Raw genomic sequence first — 20,200 nt, forward strand, 5'->3', positions numbered from 1 at the left:
ATGGGTCAATTACCCGAGTTGACATCTTACAAATGACGACGTACAAAATTAGAAATTTCGGCATGACCCATTCGTAAAATCATCATCCAAACCTGTTACGGATTATGAGTTTCTCCAAAACACATTTAAACAAAATCAATACATTACAACTACAAAACGACCCATTTAAAATACCCAAAAACTCGAGTCCAACACTAGACATCATAATAATTCTCCAAAAAGACATAACAAGTGTACAAAGAGCCGATAGTTCAAAGGGATCACTATGGGTCCTATTACCAATACCATTATCCGCATTTAACCAAAGCAACCCATATCCATTAAGCATCTTTAACTTCAATCTTTACAATACTTACTTTCTTCCGCATCCGGGACAACCTATAAAAGGGTAAACAACTAAAAAGTAAGCAAAGCTTAGTGAATAATCTTGCATACGTTTATACCTACGAAGGAAGGCAAAGTGCAAGGACTTTCACATGTAACCTATGACACCGTCATGCCACATTTACATGCTCACTTTGCATACTATCAACACATATATGGATCCATATAAGCTAAACAATCATATCTATCGGGATTCTTAGGCCCCGGAGGTTCTTAGGCCTCATATCACATCAACTATCGGGATTCTTAGGCCCCGGAGGTTCTTAGGCCTCATAAACAATGCCCCACATGGGCTTCACGCCAAATCAATTACCATGCTTGGAACATTCACATCTCATGGTAATTGACCCAACGTAAACATAAAGGTATGCAAGAGTACTCACCTCCTCCGCGACAACCAAAAACGTAAATCAAGAAGACCGCATGAACACAAAACATGTATGCTTCAACCTAGCAACAAATCATAACGCATAAAGGATCATCAATCACATACTAGGTCATCTAGCCATAATCACTAGCATTTCAACACCCAACCCATCATTTACAATCTTATATTAATCTTGGGTTGGTTCACATAACATGTATCTCTTATATCATTTTCAATTGGCCAGGAGTTACTTTCATATCAAAATCGTCATCAAGATATTTGACCTAGCAGACTTCAAACAAGCATAACTCAAGTTCTACTTACTCTTTTAACATGATTCCAGTGGCCAAATTTTCATGACACATACACCTACCTTTTATCTTTAGTGACCAATATGTGAATTGTCCTTCAAAGGTGACTTCTGGTCGTTTTAAAAATCAAAACTGCTGCTGTTAAACAGCTTTGACCCTACTGCCTTCAAATGACCATAACTTGAGTTCTACACCATATATTGACCTCATTCCAGTGGCCACTTTTTCTTAACACATTTAGGTACATTTTATATTCAGTGACCAAGATATGAATTAACTTGCAAGAATGTGTTTTACCCGTTTTAACAACATACATCAGAATCATTTTTGCTGAAAGATCAGCATTGCGCCACTGGATTCAAAAATTCATATCTAGAGTTCTACTTCGTATTTTTAACTCATTCAAGTGGGAAAATTTACTTAACACAATAACCTACATTTTCTTTTTAGGACTCAACAAGTGAAAATGCTGTCATGAAGGTGTTTAACTCGTTTCAAACTCAGGGACAGAATCTATCTAACTTTGTTCTTACTAACATTCAACAAAATCTATCATGCAACCCAACTAAAAACTCCTAAATTGGTTAAATTAAAGAACCCTAATTTGTATTATATAAATTAACTCAATATAAAGAAAACCCCCAATTTCCCCAATTCAATTTAATAATAAGAACCCTAATTTCTACAATAATTAAAACTATGATTAATAAGAAAATTACCTAAATGTTTCAAGAACAAAAATCATGAATTCAAGCCCTAATTTCTCCTCCTTCTTCCTCAAAATTTCAGCCACCACCACTAGGCATAAACCCCAATCCTTTAAATTTCTTAGATGTTATAAAATTATTGTTATTATTAATCTTTGATGGAAACTTGAATTGTTTGGAAGATTAGCTTGGAATTAGATTGAAGAATAAGAAAATTGAGGAGAATCAAGATAGTGGAGAGATGATTCAACAAGAATGAAATGGCTGGACATCCTTTCTACATGCCACGTCCCATAATATTTTTGGTGGGTAAAATACCCGCTATCCGCTAAAGTTCCAACTAAAACAATCCCATATTCAAAAATAAAATATTAGGAAACTATTTTAATGTCAATATATAATAGAGGTTAATTTTCATTGGCTTAATAATTTAGGATGTTACAGGAAGGATGGCTTAAAATGCTAGGATTCATACTGTTTTAATATTTATATAGATATCCTAACAATAATAACAAACTTACCATTTTTCATGTAAATGTATTTTAAATAATTTAAAAAGCAATAGATGAAATCGACTATACACTTTTGACACACGGATTATGTGAAATTTATGAGTTTTAAATACAATACAATTTTTATTTTTTTCAAAAAAAAAAAAAAAGAAAAAAAAAGAATACAATACAATTTAAATTTTTAAAAATCTGAACAACAACAACAAGACCTTGATTCGAAATATGAGGAATATGTAACGTATACAGTTTTACTTAGAGAAGTGATATTCGTACCATTATATTTGATGGATCTAGCGCATCGTATATGTTGTACAGCTAGCTAACTGTATAAGTCAGTATTGTACGATTGTGGTAGATGTTACAAAATAAGTGGTACGAATATCACTTCTCTTTTACTTATATTAGAGATAAAGAAACCTCGTGCCAAATGTTTTTAAAAATACGGTAGAACCTTTATAAAATAATATTTGATAAATTAATAACCTCGATAAAATTAATAATTTGTCCGGTCCCAACTTAAGTACAGTACAAAATTGGACCTCAATCAATAAAATAATAAAATAATGACTTTTTTGAAATCCTGATGTAAATATATTGGTCCCAGCAAAATTATAAACTAATAATTTCTAAAATATTTTAAAATTATCTAGTAAAAATAAATCTATAGTCATTTGTTTTTTTTTTAACTTTAAATCTATAACGAGTTTTTTTTAATCTCCCTAGTCCTGCACTTAATAGTTGAGGCAATATGTTTTCGTATTACAACAAAAAGTTGTAAAGTGTTGTTACCACTTGCAATGCTTGTTTTCAAGTGAGTGGTTCAAAGCTACCGAATTACCTGCAAGCTCCTTATGCATGAAACTCTCTAAATTAATAATTTATTAATTTATCGATATAATAATATTTCAGTTAAAATTGATAAAATATCCTAAAGCGTCAAGCATTATTGGGACATTTCTAATATCTAGCTGTTGACCTTGTGGCAAATCTATCATCTCCACAAACAGACAGACCGGCTGTATCGAGTGATTCTCAACTGAGCGGTTGATAAATCTTTGTTTTGTTTCTGATGGGCCATGGAGGTCTATCCATATCTCTTCTTCTTTCTTCTTAGCAGCATCAAGCTTGCCTCATAAATAGGTTTATTCGATCTTTGCTTTCTTTCTTAGATAATAAACACTGATTATTAATTGATGGCTTTATATTTAGTTATTCATTGGTGTTAATTATTATCATTAGAAAATTACCTTTATCCACAAACAAAACTTTACCACATGGGATTGGGATTAACTAGCGAAAGATTATCATTATTACTATTATGGAGCAACTGCTGGAAGAATCCATTAATAATAGGTACTCGTGTTGGGTTAGAGAAGCTCTTGATGAACTGCCTCAGAGTTTCGCTATAACCGATCCCGAAATTCCAGGTCACCCCATTGTTTTCGCTTCAACTCAGTTGTTGAAAATGTTTGGTTATTCAAGACATGAAGTTATTGGTAGGAACATTAGTTTGTTTCAAGGGGTTGCTACTAACAGGACATCACTTTTGGATATCAGACACGCCGTTAGAGACGAGACCAATATTCTAATTCCTAGTTTGTTAAACTATCATAAGAATGGGACACCCTTTTGGATTTTATTTCGTATGTTTCCTGTTTTCGGTGTGCAAGACGGAAAACTCGTCCACTTTGTTGCTCTTCAAGTCCCAATTTTCCCTCCTCGCTCAACTACCCTTCTTGGTTTTTGTAGGAGGGAGGTAATTTGTTCTGATACCGTCCCAACCCGCATTTCCAATTTATCACCCGACGACGGCAATAATACAGGTGCTGCAATACTCTATTTCAACTAAAAACTTTATTCCTAATCATCGTTTTAAAGAAGGATTAGTATATTAGAATGTAAACAACTTTACACGAATTGTCATAGTGTGTATCGAATTTCATTCTTGTGCATTGTATGTAATGAGCTTTCAAATCTTGTGCATTGTATGTATTCGAGTATATGTGACAACCATATATCTGTGACTTGTAAGTTTTTGATTGGTCAAATGCATACAATGCACATGATTTGAAAGTACTTTACATACAATTAACAAGATTGAAATTCGATACACACTATGACAATTCATGTAAAGTTGTTTACCTTCGGAGTTACTAATCCCTTCTAAAAGAGGGGCCTTAGTCATTAGTTATTATTGAGAGAGATCAAAATCATATATATATATAAATTTATATATATATATATGTCTAAGTTACTGTCAGAATAATTAGTTGCTATTTTTCTTTTCGTGATGCTCTGATACTTGCTTTTTGTTAATATGGTTATTTTTTTTGTTTATATAAATATCCAGAATTGACTGACACTACATGCAAGGCAAGTGAGTTGGAAAAATGTGGAGCCGACAGTGCTATGACCAGTATCCTTTCTCTGTTGACACACTACAGCCAATTAACGGGTAGATTGGTTTCTGGTCAAAGATGCTGCTCAAGTTACATGAACCGTGTTGGTGTATCTTTGAATATATCTCTTGGTAGAATTAAACAAAGCTTTGTCTTGTGAGTGGTTTCCATTTCCTTTAATTTTGTAATTTTGCATATCTCACACATACAAATGTTTCTGATGATTGTGTATGCATTCCACTCATGTTTTCTTGTAGGGTGGATCCACATAAAACTGATAACCCGATTGTGTATGCCAGTGACGCGTTCCTAGATTTGACAGGTACTTAATATCAACCAGGCTACTATCCACCCTTGTAAAATTTCTTTAACTATTGTCCTGATCGTATTTAATGTGCAATGACATTGATCATTGATTGCAATTTGAGGTTACAATAATTTATTTTGTCTGTTTTGGTAAAAATGCTCATGATTTGTTTTTTTTTTATTGTTTTTTATTAATTAAGGATGGAATAGTCAGAATAAGATTAACAGTTACTGTAGTAAATTGATTCAAGTGATACATGTCATGTTTGATTATCCACATTTGCCTAGTTTTTGTCAGATAACCATTTGATTCTTCAAGTTGCAATACTCACTTTCCAAATACATTAAGCACCGCCTTATTTGTTTTGCAAACTGTTAGTAGTTTCGTAAGACTGTCAAACCATTTGAAGTGACAAAAACACTGGTAACTTCACTTGACTAAGGTCTACATGTTCATCTTTCTTGATATTCTTGATCTGTTTAAAAGTTTGAAATGATCTTTGTGTGATCCTAGTAGGATGTTTTTGCTTATTCGGTGTTTCTATTCTGCCACTCTCTGTAGATTTTTCTTTCTGACATACAATTGGTACTAGGATACACTAGACATGAAGTATTGGGGAGAAATTGTAGATTTTTAAGCGGGCAGGAAACTGATGTCTCAATTCAATCACAGGTTTGAATTTCAAAACTACCTTGTAAAGTTTGCAGTGAAATCCATGAAAATAAATTAAACAAATTTTGTTCATAATTAATAAGATGATTAATTTATATTAAATTGTAGATCACAAATAGTATTCAAACTGGAAAAAGCTGCACCGCGTGCATCCTAAGTTACAGGTTGATATCTATCACACGCATTGTTCTGTTTATAAATTGCAGGGTTAGTTAATATATTTTGATCTCCTGCCTTTTCAGAAAAGATGGGAGTTCATTTTGGAATGCTTTGCACATGTCACCTGTCCGGAATGCTTCTGGCAATGTAAGAGTTCTTGTTGATCATCTATATTGATTTCACAAAAAAGTTTGAGTGGATAGTCACTTGTGTTATAGAGTTCATATTTTACATGGTGTACATAGCCAAATAATTTTAAGCATAACATCAAGCGAGGGTTTATAGTTGGATATGTAATAATTAGTTAAATACATCGTAATTATATGGGCTAGAGCTGGCAAAATGGATGGGTTGGGTAACAAGACAAAATTGTTGGATTTGGTGACCAACCAACAACTCCTTGTCCATATTTGTCAAAGTTCTGCTGTTTGTGACAGATAGCATACATTGTTGAGGTTCATATGGAAGTGACGCATGACATTCAGAATCTAAGTGTGGAGATCATGCAACTCAGTGTGGTGGGTGCTGTAAAAATTGCAGTAAGGAGTTCGGGTATGATTGCCAGCACTTCTGATTAATGTGTCCGGTTTATGTCCTTCGTGCATTAACTAGGTATGCTGCTAAATTTGTGATGATCGTGTGCTTGACCATGAGTTGGTATGCTTGGTAGAGGTGGGTCTAGGCTGTGGTGGCAAGGGAAGTTAGTGGGAGGTAGATGCAACGAATGAGTGAACGATTTCTGATAATATTTTATTTGTGGGCAAAAGTATCATTTAGATTGTCTACTCTTTATACAACGAAAGTATAGTAAAGTTTTTTAGCCTTGGCTTGATTGTGTATTTTAAATTATTAAGGACAATTGTGTAGATCATGTATATTTTGGTTGTTTTCATCTTAAAGTTCAGCAAAATTAGGGAAGCCTCCCCCACAGTCCTCGAACTTTGCCAGTGATGTGTGCCTCATTGGCTGCAAAATAACTTATATTTCATTTATATAGTCGCTTAAACATTAATGAGGCAATTAAAGTGATGTTTCCAATAAGATGAACTATCGAGATTTGAGTGTTTGTACGACACGCATATAATACTCCGTATTAAGTTACAACAATCATATATGTTTTAGATTTTACAGATATCACAGTATAAAACACGCGTTTGAATGAATCAAGACGAGTTACAATCCGGACACAAATCACAAGTGTATTATAACAAGGTTAGAAAATGAGATGGCCCTTCCACAAGAAGGTTACACATTATTAATTTAATAATGAAAAAGAAAGATCCATGACTTTAAAAAGTGCTCCACTCTCTGTTTTCTTATATCTGCACATCACCTTCTTGAGTTTAACCGCAAAGAATAGCGAGTCTACCAATTTGGAAGTTGATCTCTTCTAATTCTTGAAAAGGCGAGGTTTTTGTTTTTTTCTTTTTTTACTAAATGTAATAGACTGAAACAGCTAGTATTAAGTTCGTTATCACATTTTGCACATAATTCTTTCTTTGCGAATGGAATGATCTTACACATACTCTCATCCCAAATACATGATTGATTTAGTGAACCAGACTTAAAACTCATATGTAACCAAACATGCGTGGTAAAAAAACACTCGAAAAATAGATAGTTGTGAGTGCCCGATCGTAACCCGCATAAAAAAAAAAAAAAAAAAAAAACATTTGTGATGTTGTTGCAATGTTGCCTGCGCATGCGCATAGACAATTTGACATCCCAGTGTACTAGATTATCTTGAGTCTTCAACTTTTTCATCATCCTTTGAACGTGTCTTAATTTTAAAAAAATTTTTTTTTGATGTATATCATTTTTTTTTATCTTACTAGCAAATTTACCAAGGTTCAACCCAGACGTTTTAATTAAAATTATAAAACAAAAAAATATACACGTAAATAATCTTTTTTACGTTTTAATTAAAATTATAAAACTAAAAAATATGCACGTAAATAATTTTTTTTTTGAATGACATTTTATTATAATCCTACTCTTAAATTACACGTATGTCTGGAAACCAGGACACTAATCCACCCTCACAAATGTGAGAAATAAGACTCGAACCCAGGTGAATTCTCACAAGGTCAAAGACCTTACCAATTGGCCACCAACCCCATTGGAGGATAACACAATAATTTAATTTATAAATTAAAGTATCTATTGCATTAACAAAACATAAAATGATATTATACTATATAAAAAAATTTTCTTTGTTTGTAATAATAGATTAAGAACTTAAAATAAGCATTTAAAAAAGGATAATTGGATGGGACCCCCCTGATTCCATGTACCATTTGGTACCCACTAATCTTCCAGTCAGGCTAGTGTCTAGGTGATTCTCAACCACTTAATAATCCCCTTATTATTTCAAGTTTGTCTTTGACAAGACTCGAAACTAGGACCTCTCCTGTAAAGTGGCGGCTGGTGCCACTGGGCTATTACCCAGTGGTTCTTTAAATAAGCATTGAGTTACTTCTAATTAAAAATATTGTAAACTATTTATAACATCATAATTAAAATAAAGACCTTTTTAAAAAAAAATATAGACTTGCCACATCACATTTTTTTTTAAAATACTTTTGGAAGACTTGTCTTTTATTTATTATATTATAGAGGTTATTTAATATTTTATATAAATCAATATAAGTTTATTTATTTTAAATTATTTTAGCAATAATATCTAACATATTTTTAGCCACATGTGATAATCATATACATTCCTTTTATATATATATATATATATATATATATATATATATATATATATATATATATATATATATATATTAGCATAGTTGGATCAGTGGTAAACACCCCTGCCTCTGGAGAAAGAGATCATGGGTTCGATCCTTATCCCATGCAAAGGTTAGAGGGTCTTTTCTACTAGGTAGAAACTAGAAGCAGCTTCTCTACTTAGGTAGAGGTAAGGTCTGCCTATATCTTAACCTCCCTCATACACCGTCGAGGTATTGGGGCTCAAAACCCGCGGAAGGCGCCATTGAGCAGTTACTTACTTTTATATATATATATAAAAAAAAATAAAATGAAAACTAAAAAAATGTCAAGAACTATGAGAACTTTTATATAAAAGGGTATATTTGTATTTTAATAAATTATCATTTAATTAATAAACATGTGAAACTAAATAATCCTTGAAAGTCTCACACGGTTACACAACAAAAAGATCGGACCTATGAAAATTTTAGTTACCTGTTTTTTTTTTTTTTTTTTTAATCCTTATCACCATGATCATTTATTTATTAAACATTTTATCTAATCTATTTATCAAGCATTCTATCACCATGAAAGTCTCATCATTTATTTATTATAAGCATTTTAGCTATATAAAACTACAACCATTAATATACAACATCATGATAATTAAGCTTTGTCATACGAACTATTTTATCTAATTTATTCTTTTATTTTCTGAATTAGTATATATAATATGATAAAAGAAGAAAAAGAAATTTAATACCAGAGATAGTACTAGTATTTGTTAATTGTCTCTATAAAAACTGGGTAAAGCTTAAGATACGTACATATATGTTTGTGTATAAACTTTGTTATAGGAAAAATACATATAAAAATGTGAATATAAGGTCATTCACATACATGTGTATCACTTAAAAAAGTTTATAGCTTTTAAAACTTTTATTTTTTTTACTGTTTATATATTTACAAGTTAAATGTAATCACATAACCTTATATTTATTGAATATAAGTGTTCTCACCAGAGTGTTACCCTATATATATATATATATATAATATATATATGTCGTGCCTTATTTTCCATGCTACCATTTTTTTGCAAACAAAGTCCCTACTATTAATACTATTGAAATAATGGTCCAAATTCTAACAACCGTTAAGTAATCTTTGGGTTTTTAATGAAAGTTACAAAAATGGCTCATCATGTCATTTTTTCTAACAAGGAGTCAGGTCATTTTTTAACTCATTTTTTCTAACTTGTGTTAACAATCATTATATGTTATTTGAGTGTCTAACCAGAGTTACAAAAGTTGTTGCAAATCAGGTCTATTTTTTTCTAACAAACGTGTAATGATAGCGGCGGTGGTAGAGGCGGTGGCGGCGATTAGTGGTGTTAGTGGTAGCAGCGGTGGTAGTGGTGGTTTATTTATTTAATGTGGTTTAAATATATTGTACATCATGCATTAACATGTGTACTTTTTTTGCTTCACATATAATAGTCTAATATTAGTGCTTTAAATTCTTTTTTTCATTTGCTTTTTGTTTTTTTTAATTAATCATATATAGTTGCTACATAATTAACATTCACTTTTTTTTTTATTAATTCAACTATTCATACAATTGATCATGTAAATCATTGTTATCTTATGTTTGTACATAATAATACATTTTCAGACGCACAATAAAATAAGAACCAAATAAATATATCTCTGAGTTGTATAAGGTTTTTGAAAATGACGTTATGTCTCCCGGGATAATGCCCAGGTAATATAACTATTTATTATAATAAACATAATTTTATTATTATAATAGATATAATATGAGAAAAATTAATATAAATTTGTCTCATATTTAAGTTTGGTTATGGAACTCTTCACATACAAATTTTTTTAATTATTGTATAATAAATAAATAACATGATGCTCATTAATTTAATGTCTTTTGAAATTGGTATGTGGGGAGTTGAATACCTAAACTAAGGTATAAGACAATCTTATATTCACTTCCTTATATAAAATTATAAGATAATATATAAAAATAATATGTCATCTTGCAAATTAGTTTGACTGATCATTTTAAATATAAAGATACTCGCGCAATGCGATGACAGTGGTGGCGATAGGCGGTGGTGGTGGCGGTGGTAACGGTAACGATATGATTATTAATGTAAAATTAGCTGATATAAAAATGGTAGTGTATATATTTTAAGGGATAACTAGGTATGAGATATAAGTTGTAAATAATTTTATTAAAAATATTAAAGGTATATTAAGTAAAAATATTTATATTAGTATAGAAAACTAGTTTGGATAGATAGGACTAGAAAATACATGAAGATATTTTGTATAAATGTAGTATGTCGGTTGCGTTAAAGTTAAGGGCATTTTGACTTTTTTTAAAAACAAAAATTCTTTATAAAAAGAAATATTTTGTTTTATGAAGAAATAAAGATAATTATTAGGGTTATTTACTGAAATGGTACCTGGACTATCCACTATATTACTGATTTCATACCTATAACTTTAAAATTACTCTCATCATACCCCAACTTATCAATTCTCAACTCTGACGATACCTGACCTGATGGGCGTCAGTTTGGCCGTTAAGTTGGGGTATAACTACCGTAAATTTTAAAGTTTTAGGTATGAAACCAGTAATATAGTCAATAGTCCAGGTATCATTTATGTCATTAACCATTATTGTTATTGTTGTTGTTATTATTATTATTATTATTATAAACATCATTTTATTAGAAATTCATAGAAATTATAAGAAATTAGTGGGAAGCCGAAATACTATATGGGCCCCCACTCCTCTAATTATAGCAAAACAACCCTACTAAATATATGAGCAGTTGCACGTGCTCGGAGAACTTTCGGATCCGCTTTAGTATGGTCACGACACCCTTTTCAAGTTCCCCAAAAGAAGAGAATGAGAAGGGGAGAAATCCATATCCAATATCCGCACACTTAGTCTTATATTTGACGCGTTTACGTTGTGCAGCATCAATCACCGCGCTATAATTTGATATATTAATAATTTTTAATAAAAAATTAAATATTTACAATAAAGTTTTTATAAAAATAAAGTATTCTTATATAAAATAAAAGTAAATATTTACAAAAAATTATCAATGTACTTTTTAAAATTGTTTATTCCTAAATAATACTTTGTGTAATTAAAAAAAAAACAACAACCATAATAATAATAATAATAATAATAATAATAATATATTATTATTATTATTATTATTATTATTATTATTATTATAGTAAAAACATCACTTTCATTAGAAATTAATAAGATTTACAAAAAAAAATAAAAATAAAAATAATAATAATAATAATAATAATAATAATAATAATAATAATAATAATAATAATAATAATAATAATGGCTAATTACATAAATGATACCTGGACTATCCACTATATTACTGGTTTCATACTTAAAACTTTAAAATTTATGGTAGTTATACCCCAACTTAACGGCCAAACTGACGCCCGTCAGGTCAGGTATCGCCCGAATGGAGAATTGATAAGTTGGGGTATGATGAGAGTAATTTTAAAGTTATAGGTATGAAATCAGTAATATGGTGGATAGTCCAGGTACCATTTCAATAAATAATCCTAATTATTAATACCATTGTATAAATTTTATAACATGTTAATAGCTAATGCCTAACTAGGGTAAATTTATAGAGTATATTGTGGGAAAATAAAAGGACACACTCAATAAACCTAAACTTAGTTAATTTTACTTACTTAAAAACTGGACCGTGTTGTATAGGGTTTGTCTGTTCTAGGCATGTGCACGGGTCAAAACCTGGTCCGAACCGACATGCCCCGTGACCCAAGATTGCATGAAAAACGAAACCGAGACCCGTCTCGTCAACCTCCCAGACAGGTCGATTCGGGCCCGGTTTCAACTGGTCGGGTTCGGTTTAACCGGGTTTATCCGAAATGTTTTTATTTTTTCAAACGTTGGGTTGAAATTGTGCTTCTAGGGGCCTTTATTTTCAAATGTTAGACAACATATTGATAGATATATGTGTTTAGATAAAAGTTTCAACTTTCATTTTGTGTTTTGGAGTGTAAAAATGGATGAGTGTTTTACAGTACATAGAGTTTGCTAGAATCTTCATTTTCATTATGAAAAAAGTTATCGGAAATCTTTATTCTCTTTTTGAATGGAATCAAAAGAAACAAAAATATTCTTGAATTTTTGTTTTATGTAATTGATGTTAAATTGTACATTATATAATGTTTGTTTGCTTTCAGAAACTTAAGAAATAGAGTGTGTAAAAATACTTAAAAGGATATCTGTTTTTAAAATAATTAGTTTATCACAAGGGTTGCTTTTGGTATTTTAATTGAAAGATAAAAATGAGATGTGTGATGAGAGTGACAACTCATACCCATCTTCCCATATTTTTATGTTTAGAAATACAATAAAATATTAATAAGTTAGGTTCTTTTTTAACCACTCATTCACACTTTTCTTTATTGTCACATTTTTCGTTATCTCCGAACTATCTCTTTCACACACAAACTCAAAAAATTCATCAATATAAAAGCAAAAATTAATACGAGAGTAACGAAGATGATGTTGTGCATTTAGATGGTGAAAGACTTTTTATGTATTTTGTGGTTATCTTTCATTTACACTCTACAAACATCTCTTTAGTATCTTCTATCTTTTTCTTTTTAAATTATCTTCTTTTTCTATTATATATATATATATATGTATGTATATGGGCCGGGTATGGTAAAACAAGTATTAAAGTAAAACAAATAAAAGAAAATCTTGACCTTTAGATCATGGTTAAACTGATGCACGAAAATTAATGAAGCAATTGATGTACGATGATTTTCATGATGCACGGTGATTATCACCGAAAAAATACCTATTGTTTTATTTGTATTACTTTAATGCTTGTTTTATTTTATAAGTGTTTTATTTTACCTAAAACATATATAATATAAATATATTATATATATATAAATGAAAAACCAAAAAATCCTTTTACTTTCGGGTTTATTCGGGTTTGCTCGGTTTTGAACCGACCCGACCCAAGATCCGAAAATCCAATAAAAGTTGAACCGAGGCCCGACTCGTTAAGTTTTTGGGTGGGTCGGATTCGAGCGGTTCAGACTCAGATTGCGGGTTTTTAGGTCATATGTTCATCCCTAGTCTGCTGTATGTATTTCTCTCTCAACATTACATCTCCCACCACATAACCAATTACCCATTTTTAATCTTTCATCTTTTTTGCCTCTCACAGTCACACTCACTATAAAAATGATGTTGAATGTGTATGTCCTTTTTTCCGATCTCCGATATTTTAGTTTTTTTGAAACGCTATTCTATTATTTTATTTTTTTTATTTTTAATTTTACTATTTTATTTTACTGGCTGATTGGTTGTACACAGATTAGGCGACCTATCTATATTTATATACTCCTTTATAATAATTATTTGACCTCCTTGTTTTAAAAAAAATGTTAGATACAAAAATCCTAAATTACCTTTAATAAGTACCTTTAATAAAAATTATTAAATTTGTCCTTAATGAATAAATTTACACTTTATAATCTTAACTATCTTGCTAATTTACTTTTATACCAGTAGTTTCTTATTTTTAAAATATTTTCACTATAAGCGTTATGTCATCACCACCCGCACCACTAAACTGCCGTCATCTTTCAAAATGACATTTATAAATTCCATTTCATTTTCATTTTTTATATTTTCACTCACTTCACTTACTCTCCCGCCAAAATCCAAAATCCACCATGAAGCTCACAGGATTTCTGATTTTTATGTTCTTCATTGTCACCGCCATTACTAGTATTTTGCTGACAGTACTGGTAATCCTCAACAACTTTTTTTGCTATTTAATTCATTTTGTACATGTTATTTTTTTAGGATTTTAGTCCGAGTTTTCGGCATAAATTAGGCGTTTTTGTTGTAGTGCTGAATTATTAATGAAATTCAGTGTAAATATATAGCTTATTTGATTATGATTATGTGTAGGTTGTAGGCTGAAATAGTTCGGTTTGTGATATGTGAATGTTTAAGATCAAAATTACACAAAGTTAGTTCGTTTCTTTGTTTGTTTTTTTCATTAAAATCGTTCGCCATTATTTTGGTGTTTATGTTATAGTTTTGAATTAAAAATGAAATTTAGTTTTAATTGACCGGAATATGAGGTACTAGTTTATTTGATATCGATAGGTATCATATTACGCTTCAGTTTGTTAATTTGTGTTAGGTTTTAGGTTAATGTAGCTCGTAGCGGTTCGGTGATGTGCAAACTGATTTGGAAAGCTCAGGACTAAATTTCACAAAATATGTTTGTTTCGTTGTATGGTTGATCAACTGAATTTGAGTTTTTGATATGTGTTAGTGTTGTTATACTTATGTTTGTGCATGTATGTTAGGTTTCAGGTTGAAGTAGTTATTAGTGGTTTTGTAATATGAGAAATGATTAGGAAAAGTCACATCATGCTAGAAAATATTTAGGTTTTGACACCTGCTTTGTGCTGACAGCCTGACAAGTATATAAATAGCTAAAACAAACATAAGCCACTTGTGCTTGGCTTCACGTCCTTGTGTCTGAAATGTGCCCGGCTCGATCATGTGCCATATGCCAAGACACTTTTGGCACTGTCATACGTTTGGTGTTGACATTGCTGATATGTGTTTGTTGCTGATATCGTAAACATATATGTAAACACAAGTAGTGAACACATGCTAATGTGAAGCATATAGAGGCCACCCCTGTGTGACTCCAACCTTGACACGTGTGTGGTGCTGACTCGTGTCTGGCTTCCAAAATCCTTTTTAGTGTAAAATAAGTTTATTCTCAAACTAAACTTCTTGTTTATTTTGCATCCTAAGTTGATATATGTTCTATTCTTTATAAATGCTTATTTTAAGACTTGCCTTTGCAACTTTTTATATGGTAAATGCTCCACATTTTTATATAATAATGTGTATCCATTGTTAAGGAAAAAATATCTAGCTTATTTGATTAATGTTGTTATTAGTTTTGATATTAAAGGTATATGTAGATATAATTTAGGCATTTCCTATGTAGTTATAGACTCTAGTACTTCAGATGATCTGTTGGTTTCTATTTGTGCACTCTAGGTGTCATATTTCGTTTGTTAATAGAATAGTAGTTTAGTTGCCTGTCTTGATCATACGTTTACACCTTTGCTTTAATTGGTGTCAGTTGTATATCTATGTTTATTGATTTTGTGTATGTTTATCTTGGCTAATTCAATTTTGCATCTTACCAGGCAAGATGCTGCTATATATTCGTTCTATATGTTCAGTCCCTTCCATGTTCTGTCCAGAGGTCGATTTTGATGGCATCGACACAATTAATGATTGGTGAGAATCCTAATCAGAGTTTTCTTTGTTATACATACATACATACTCCCTCCACGGTGACTGTTATATGTATTTGTATATTCACTTGCACAACATCGACATTATTTGCTTATATAGGTTTTTGCTTAGGAGTTATTATTACTCCAGATGATAGGTCCATTATGCACTATAAGGGGTCATGCATTTTGTTTGTCAATCGTGTAGTTGCTACTCTTCTATATATTGTATTAGGTCATGGTTTTGTTTTAAATGAAGTGTATATGCATGTATTCTGCGATTCCACAAATAGGGCAGATGTACACTATCTTAGTGGTGTCCTTGGACGCCCTTTAGAATCTAGTTTTTTTTTTTTTTTAATTTACTTATAGAGGGCAATAGAGCATATGTAACTTTTTATGTGGACACCCGCAAATATTGTATCTGGGCACACTTAAGAATGTATGAAGATATGCACTCAAATGTGCAGAACGTTGGTTTTTAGATATAGGAGTAAATGCTACTTTGTATGTCAGTCAATGGCAGAAGGCAGGTAAAGGTTACGAAGCACATGATCTTTCCAAGTTATGTGGAATGATGGTCTATTAGTGTTCGGGTTTTGGCTTTATGGTGGGCATCCTTTTTGCTGAACGCCAGGCAAAAGCATTTCCTGTTTATAGCTTAATGTTAATCGAGTTATTTGTGGGGCCTTCATATCTTTATTCTTTCAACCATGGTTTTAGTATTATACTATTTGGGAAAGCTAATCATTACCCTTTTTTTCTTTTTCTGATTATTTTAGTGATAGATTTGCATATAAATTATATATGTGAAACATGTTTTATGGTGTCGTAAATTTGACAACCCAGGTTTTAGTATTATAGTATCCGGAAAAACTAATCACTAAAGTGAAGTCAAATAAGTAGAATTGAGGGTATTTTTTTTACTTTTTGTGTATCTTTTTCTCTTGCTCTTTAGTTTTGAAGTATAGATTATCTTTCCCTTATTTTTAGGGATACTATTGAGCTATTTTTGCAACTTTTTATATGTTTAGTGCTTCACTTTTTTTTAAAAGAAATGTGTATGATCAGTGTATCCATTGACAAGGAAAAAATATCTAGCTTATTTGATCGATATTGTTATTAGTCTTGATTTCAAAGGTACATCCATATGTAGATATAATTTAGGCATTTTCTATGTAGTTGCAGACTCGAGTACTTTAAATGATCTATTGGTTTCTATCCGTGCACTTTAGGTGTCATATTTTGTTTGTTTTTAGTTTAGTTGCCAGTCTTGATCATATATTTATGATTTGCCTTTGCTAAAATTGGAGTCAACTATATATCTATGTTTGAATTAATTGATTTTGTGTATGGTATGTTTTGTTAATTTGTTTATTTTGGCTGTATCTATTTTGCATTTTATCGGGCAAGATGATGGTATTGGTCCTGAATATTCAGTCCCTGCTATGTCTCATGTAGAGGTCGATTTTTTTTTTAAATCGGCACAGCTGATAATTGGTGAGAATCCTACATAGTTTTTTCATTATACATACAAGCTACCCCCTTGAAGACTGGTTGTTATTTGTATTTGTAAATTCACTTGCACAATATTAACAATATTTGCTTAATAGGTTTTGTATAGTAGTTACTATTACTCCAGATGGTATGTCCATTATGCATTATAAGGGATTATATATTTTGTTTGTTAATTTTCTAGTTGCTACTCTTCCTAAATTGTATGTTTAGGTCTTCCTTTTTTTCACATTATGTGCTTAAATTTTCTGTTGATTTTGATTTTATTATTTTATTTATATGTAGAATCAAGTATAAGTTTTTTTCTTAGTAGCTACGGTTACTCTAGATGATGTTCATTAAGGAGTTATATTCTTTTTGTTAATCGTATAGTTCCTGCTCTGTGAATTGTATGCTTATGTTTGATTGCTGCTCTAAATGAAGTCTACAGATATGCACCCCTTAGAATCCAACTTTTTATAAATTGCATCTATAACTTTTTACTTGCTAAAATTGCTAACTAAGCATACACTTGTATGTGAAGTTCATATTATTGATTCCGTGTTTATCTGTGTTTCGTATCAGGCCAAAAAAGAAAACCACTATTGCAGAGTTATCATTGGCTGGATTTGATCATGATATTGAAAGAAACGGAAAAGTTGTGGAATGGTGAGAATACCTGTTGGATTTGTTAATCTTAAATTGTTGAATATCTTTTTCGTATAATTTTTTACTTCGCTTATCAATTTTGAAGTATTGAACATTTTTCCATTTTTTTATTGGTCTCTATACTTGTTGCTAGATTTCTCTTGGTGGGCGTTCAATTCTTAGGCCACTTTAGACATTTTAGAAGAATTAATGAGCAATGCCCATTGCTCTTCCTCATTGCTTCTCCCTACGCGTATTGTTTAATTGGCTCTCTTATGATCACTTCTACTCATGACGATATTGCTGCTATGATAACTCTCCTTGAAGGTTTCAAGGCCGTCCTTCCTGCTGTTATGATCACGTTCTATTATCTTATCCATGGGTATTATGATAATCTCAACGAAGGCAGAAACATAACTGATTTACTGTCTCACCAGAGAGGACATGTTTCTTGTTGGGTTAGATACATTCTGGTAAGTAGCTACTCTTGCTTGTTGAATATATATAACTTAATTTTACTAATCATTAACTGTTATAAATAATGTTTATTTGCAGTGTGGACGAGGGTACCTCTGGTAAGTAGCTACTCTGCATGATGAATATATATAACTTAATTTTAGTAATCATTAACCGTTAGAAATAATGTTTATTTGCAACGTGGATGAGGGTACCTTATACCCATAAACATATGTCGGATGAGAACGTATTTATGAGTATGACCCTTGTTAACCTTGGTAGCGGTATATCCAAGGTTAATATATCCTTAGACTTTTGCGATGGAGGTTACCAATTTCATTGTTATACTTAATCTAAGGACCCTGGCACATAATCTTCTAGAGGCTTTTATGGGATCCGTCTTCGACAATTTGGCAGCTTATGGGTTTATTACTATATCTCAATAGTCATCTATCTATTTTATTTTTTTATGATGTTGAAAGTTATTTTATTCCATTTCTTATTATTCTAGCTCATATGTATTTTAATTTTGTAGGGGGCTTCCTCGCCATGTGCAGGCTATTTGAATTGATTGACAAGCAAGTATTGGTGAATGTTGAGTACTCTATGATGATTGTGACATCGATGGTAATGGTCATTCGTCAACTTTTTCTTTTCAAAGTGACTCCTTATTAGATTACACCCCACATTAGTGAGGAAGATATTGAGCTATATGAGATCGAGTCCAGGACTCAAAAGGATGGTGTAGTTTCCCATACCCATGACAAGAAAGCTACATGATTGATTTGGATCCGGCTTTAGGATGCATGGCTTGAATCATTCCTTCTAAACTTTGATTCATGGTTAAATATGAACCTTGAGTCATCAAAGCCTTTCTGACTCGGCCTAGCCCAGTTGCCCTGGGGTTCGGATGAAAACGGATCTCGCTAATCCAGTCTATTCTATTTTTCATAGACTGATGTTGTTGTTGCATCCTAAAGCCTGATCCAAATCAACCCTGTAGCTTTCTTGTTATGAGTATGGGAAACTGCACCATCCTTTTGAGTCACGGACTGGAGCTCATATAGCTCAGTATCTTTATCACTAATGTGGGCTGTAATCTGATAAGGAATCACTTTGAACAGAAAAAGTTGACGAATGGCCATTACCATCGATGCCACAATCATCATAGAGTACTCAACATTCACCAATACTTGCTTGTCAACCAATTCAAATAGCCTAAAGATGGTGAGGAAGTCCCCTTACAAAATTAAAAAACATATGAGCTAGAATAATAACGAATGAAATAAAATAACTTCCAACATAAAATAAAATAGATTGAATGCCAGATAGTAAAACACATAGATGACTACTAAGATATAGTAATAAAGGGGAGCGTTAGCTGCCAAATTGTCAAACACAGCTCCTATAAAAGCCTTATGTAGGATTATGAGCCAGGGTCTTTAGATAAAGCATAACAAAGGAATTGGTAACCTCCATCGCAAAACTGTAAGGATGTATCAACGTTGGATGTATCACTACCAAGGTTAACAAGGGATATACCCATAGATACGTTCTAATCCCACATACGTTTGTCGGTACAAGGTACCGTCGTCCGTCCACGTTGCAGATAAACATTATTTATAATGGTTAATGATTACTAAAATTAAGTTATAGATATTCAACGAGAAGA

General features: G+C 31.5%; 1 protein-coding gene and 2 long non-coding RNA genes across 6 annotated transcripts; 2 read left to right on the plus strand and 1 right to left on the minus strand.

Annotated features, from left to right (window-relative positions):
* Window positions 1–153: 153 nt before the first annotated feature.
* Window positions 154–2,080, minus strand: LOC122601409. The gene is made up of 3 exons (XR_006324122.1): window positions 1,782–2,080; window positions 768–834; window positions 154–378 (listed from the first exon to the last, which is right to left on the minus strand). It is a non-coding gene; the product is annotated as an uncharacterized LOC122601409 (long non-coding RNA).
* A 1,171-nt stretch (window positions 2,081–3,251) lies between these two features.
* LOC122601387 (protein TWIN LOV 1) lies at window positions 3,252–6,684 on the plus strand. 4 transcript variants are annotated; one of them, XM_043774162.1, is made up of 7 exons: window positions 3,252–4,104; window positions 4,632–4,836; window positions 4,938–5,002; window positions 5,580–5,659; window positions 5,768–5,823; window positions 5,902–5,965; window positions 6,260–6,379. In XM_043774162.1, the coding sequence occupies exons 1-7, from the start codon at window positions 3,600–3,602 to the stop codon at window positions 6,287–6,289; spliced, it is 1,005 nt and encodes a 334-aa protein (XP_043630097.1). In that variant the 5' UTR covers window positions 3,252–3,599; the 3' UTR covers window positions 6,290–6,379. The 4 variants fall into 4 exon arrangements, with proteins under 4 accessions (XP_043630097.1, XP_043630100.1, XP_043630091.1 ...); XM_043774153.1 differs by having other exon boundaries at window positions 3,260–4,104; window positions 6,256–6,684; XM_043774165.1 differs by lacking the exon at window positions 5,768–5,823 and having other exon boundaries at window positions 6,256–6,359.
* A 9,166-nt stretch (window positions 6,685–15,850) lies between these two features.
* Window positions 15,851–19,609, plus strand: LOC122585465. The gene is made up of 4 exons (XR_006321710.1): window positions 15,851–15,934; window positions 18,010–18,093; window positions 18,227–18,545; window positions 18,628–19,609. It is a non-coding gene; the product is annotated as an uncharacterized LOC122585465 (long non-coding RNA).
* The last annotated feature ends 591 nt before the right edge of the window (window positions 19,610–20,200 follow it).

The sequence above is a fragment of the Erigeron canadensis genome, chromosome 1, assembly GCF_010389155.1.
Source record: "Erigeron canadensis isolate Cc75 chromosome 1, C_canadensis_v1, whole genome shotgun sequence".
Taxonomy (NCBI): domain Eukaryota; kingdom Viridiplantae; phylum Streptophyta; class Magnoliopsida; order Asterales; family Asteraceae; genus Erigeron; species Erigeron canadensis.

What these genes read in the sequence shown, in the direction of transcription:
- LOC122601387 (XM_043774153.1), top strand. Translation starts at nt 3,600, where the DNA reads ATGGAGCAACTGCTGGAAGAATCCATTAATAATAGGTACTCGTGTTGG. An exon ending in CGCGTTCCTAGATTTGACAG is followed by an intron (nt 5,003 to 5,579) that starts GTACTTAATATC and finishes AATTGGTACTAG; the next exon opens with GATACACTAGACATGAAGTA. An exon ending in ATGTCTCAATTCAATCACAG is followed by an intron (nt 5,660 to 5,767) that starts GTTTGAATTTCA and finishes ATTAAATTGTAG; the next exon opens with ATCACAAATAGTATTCAAAC.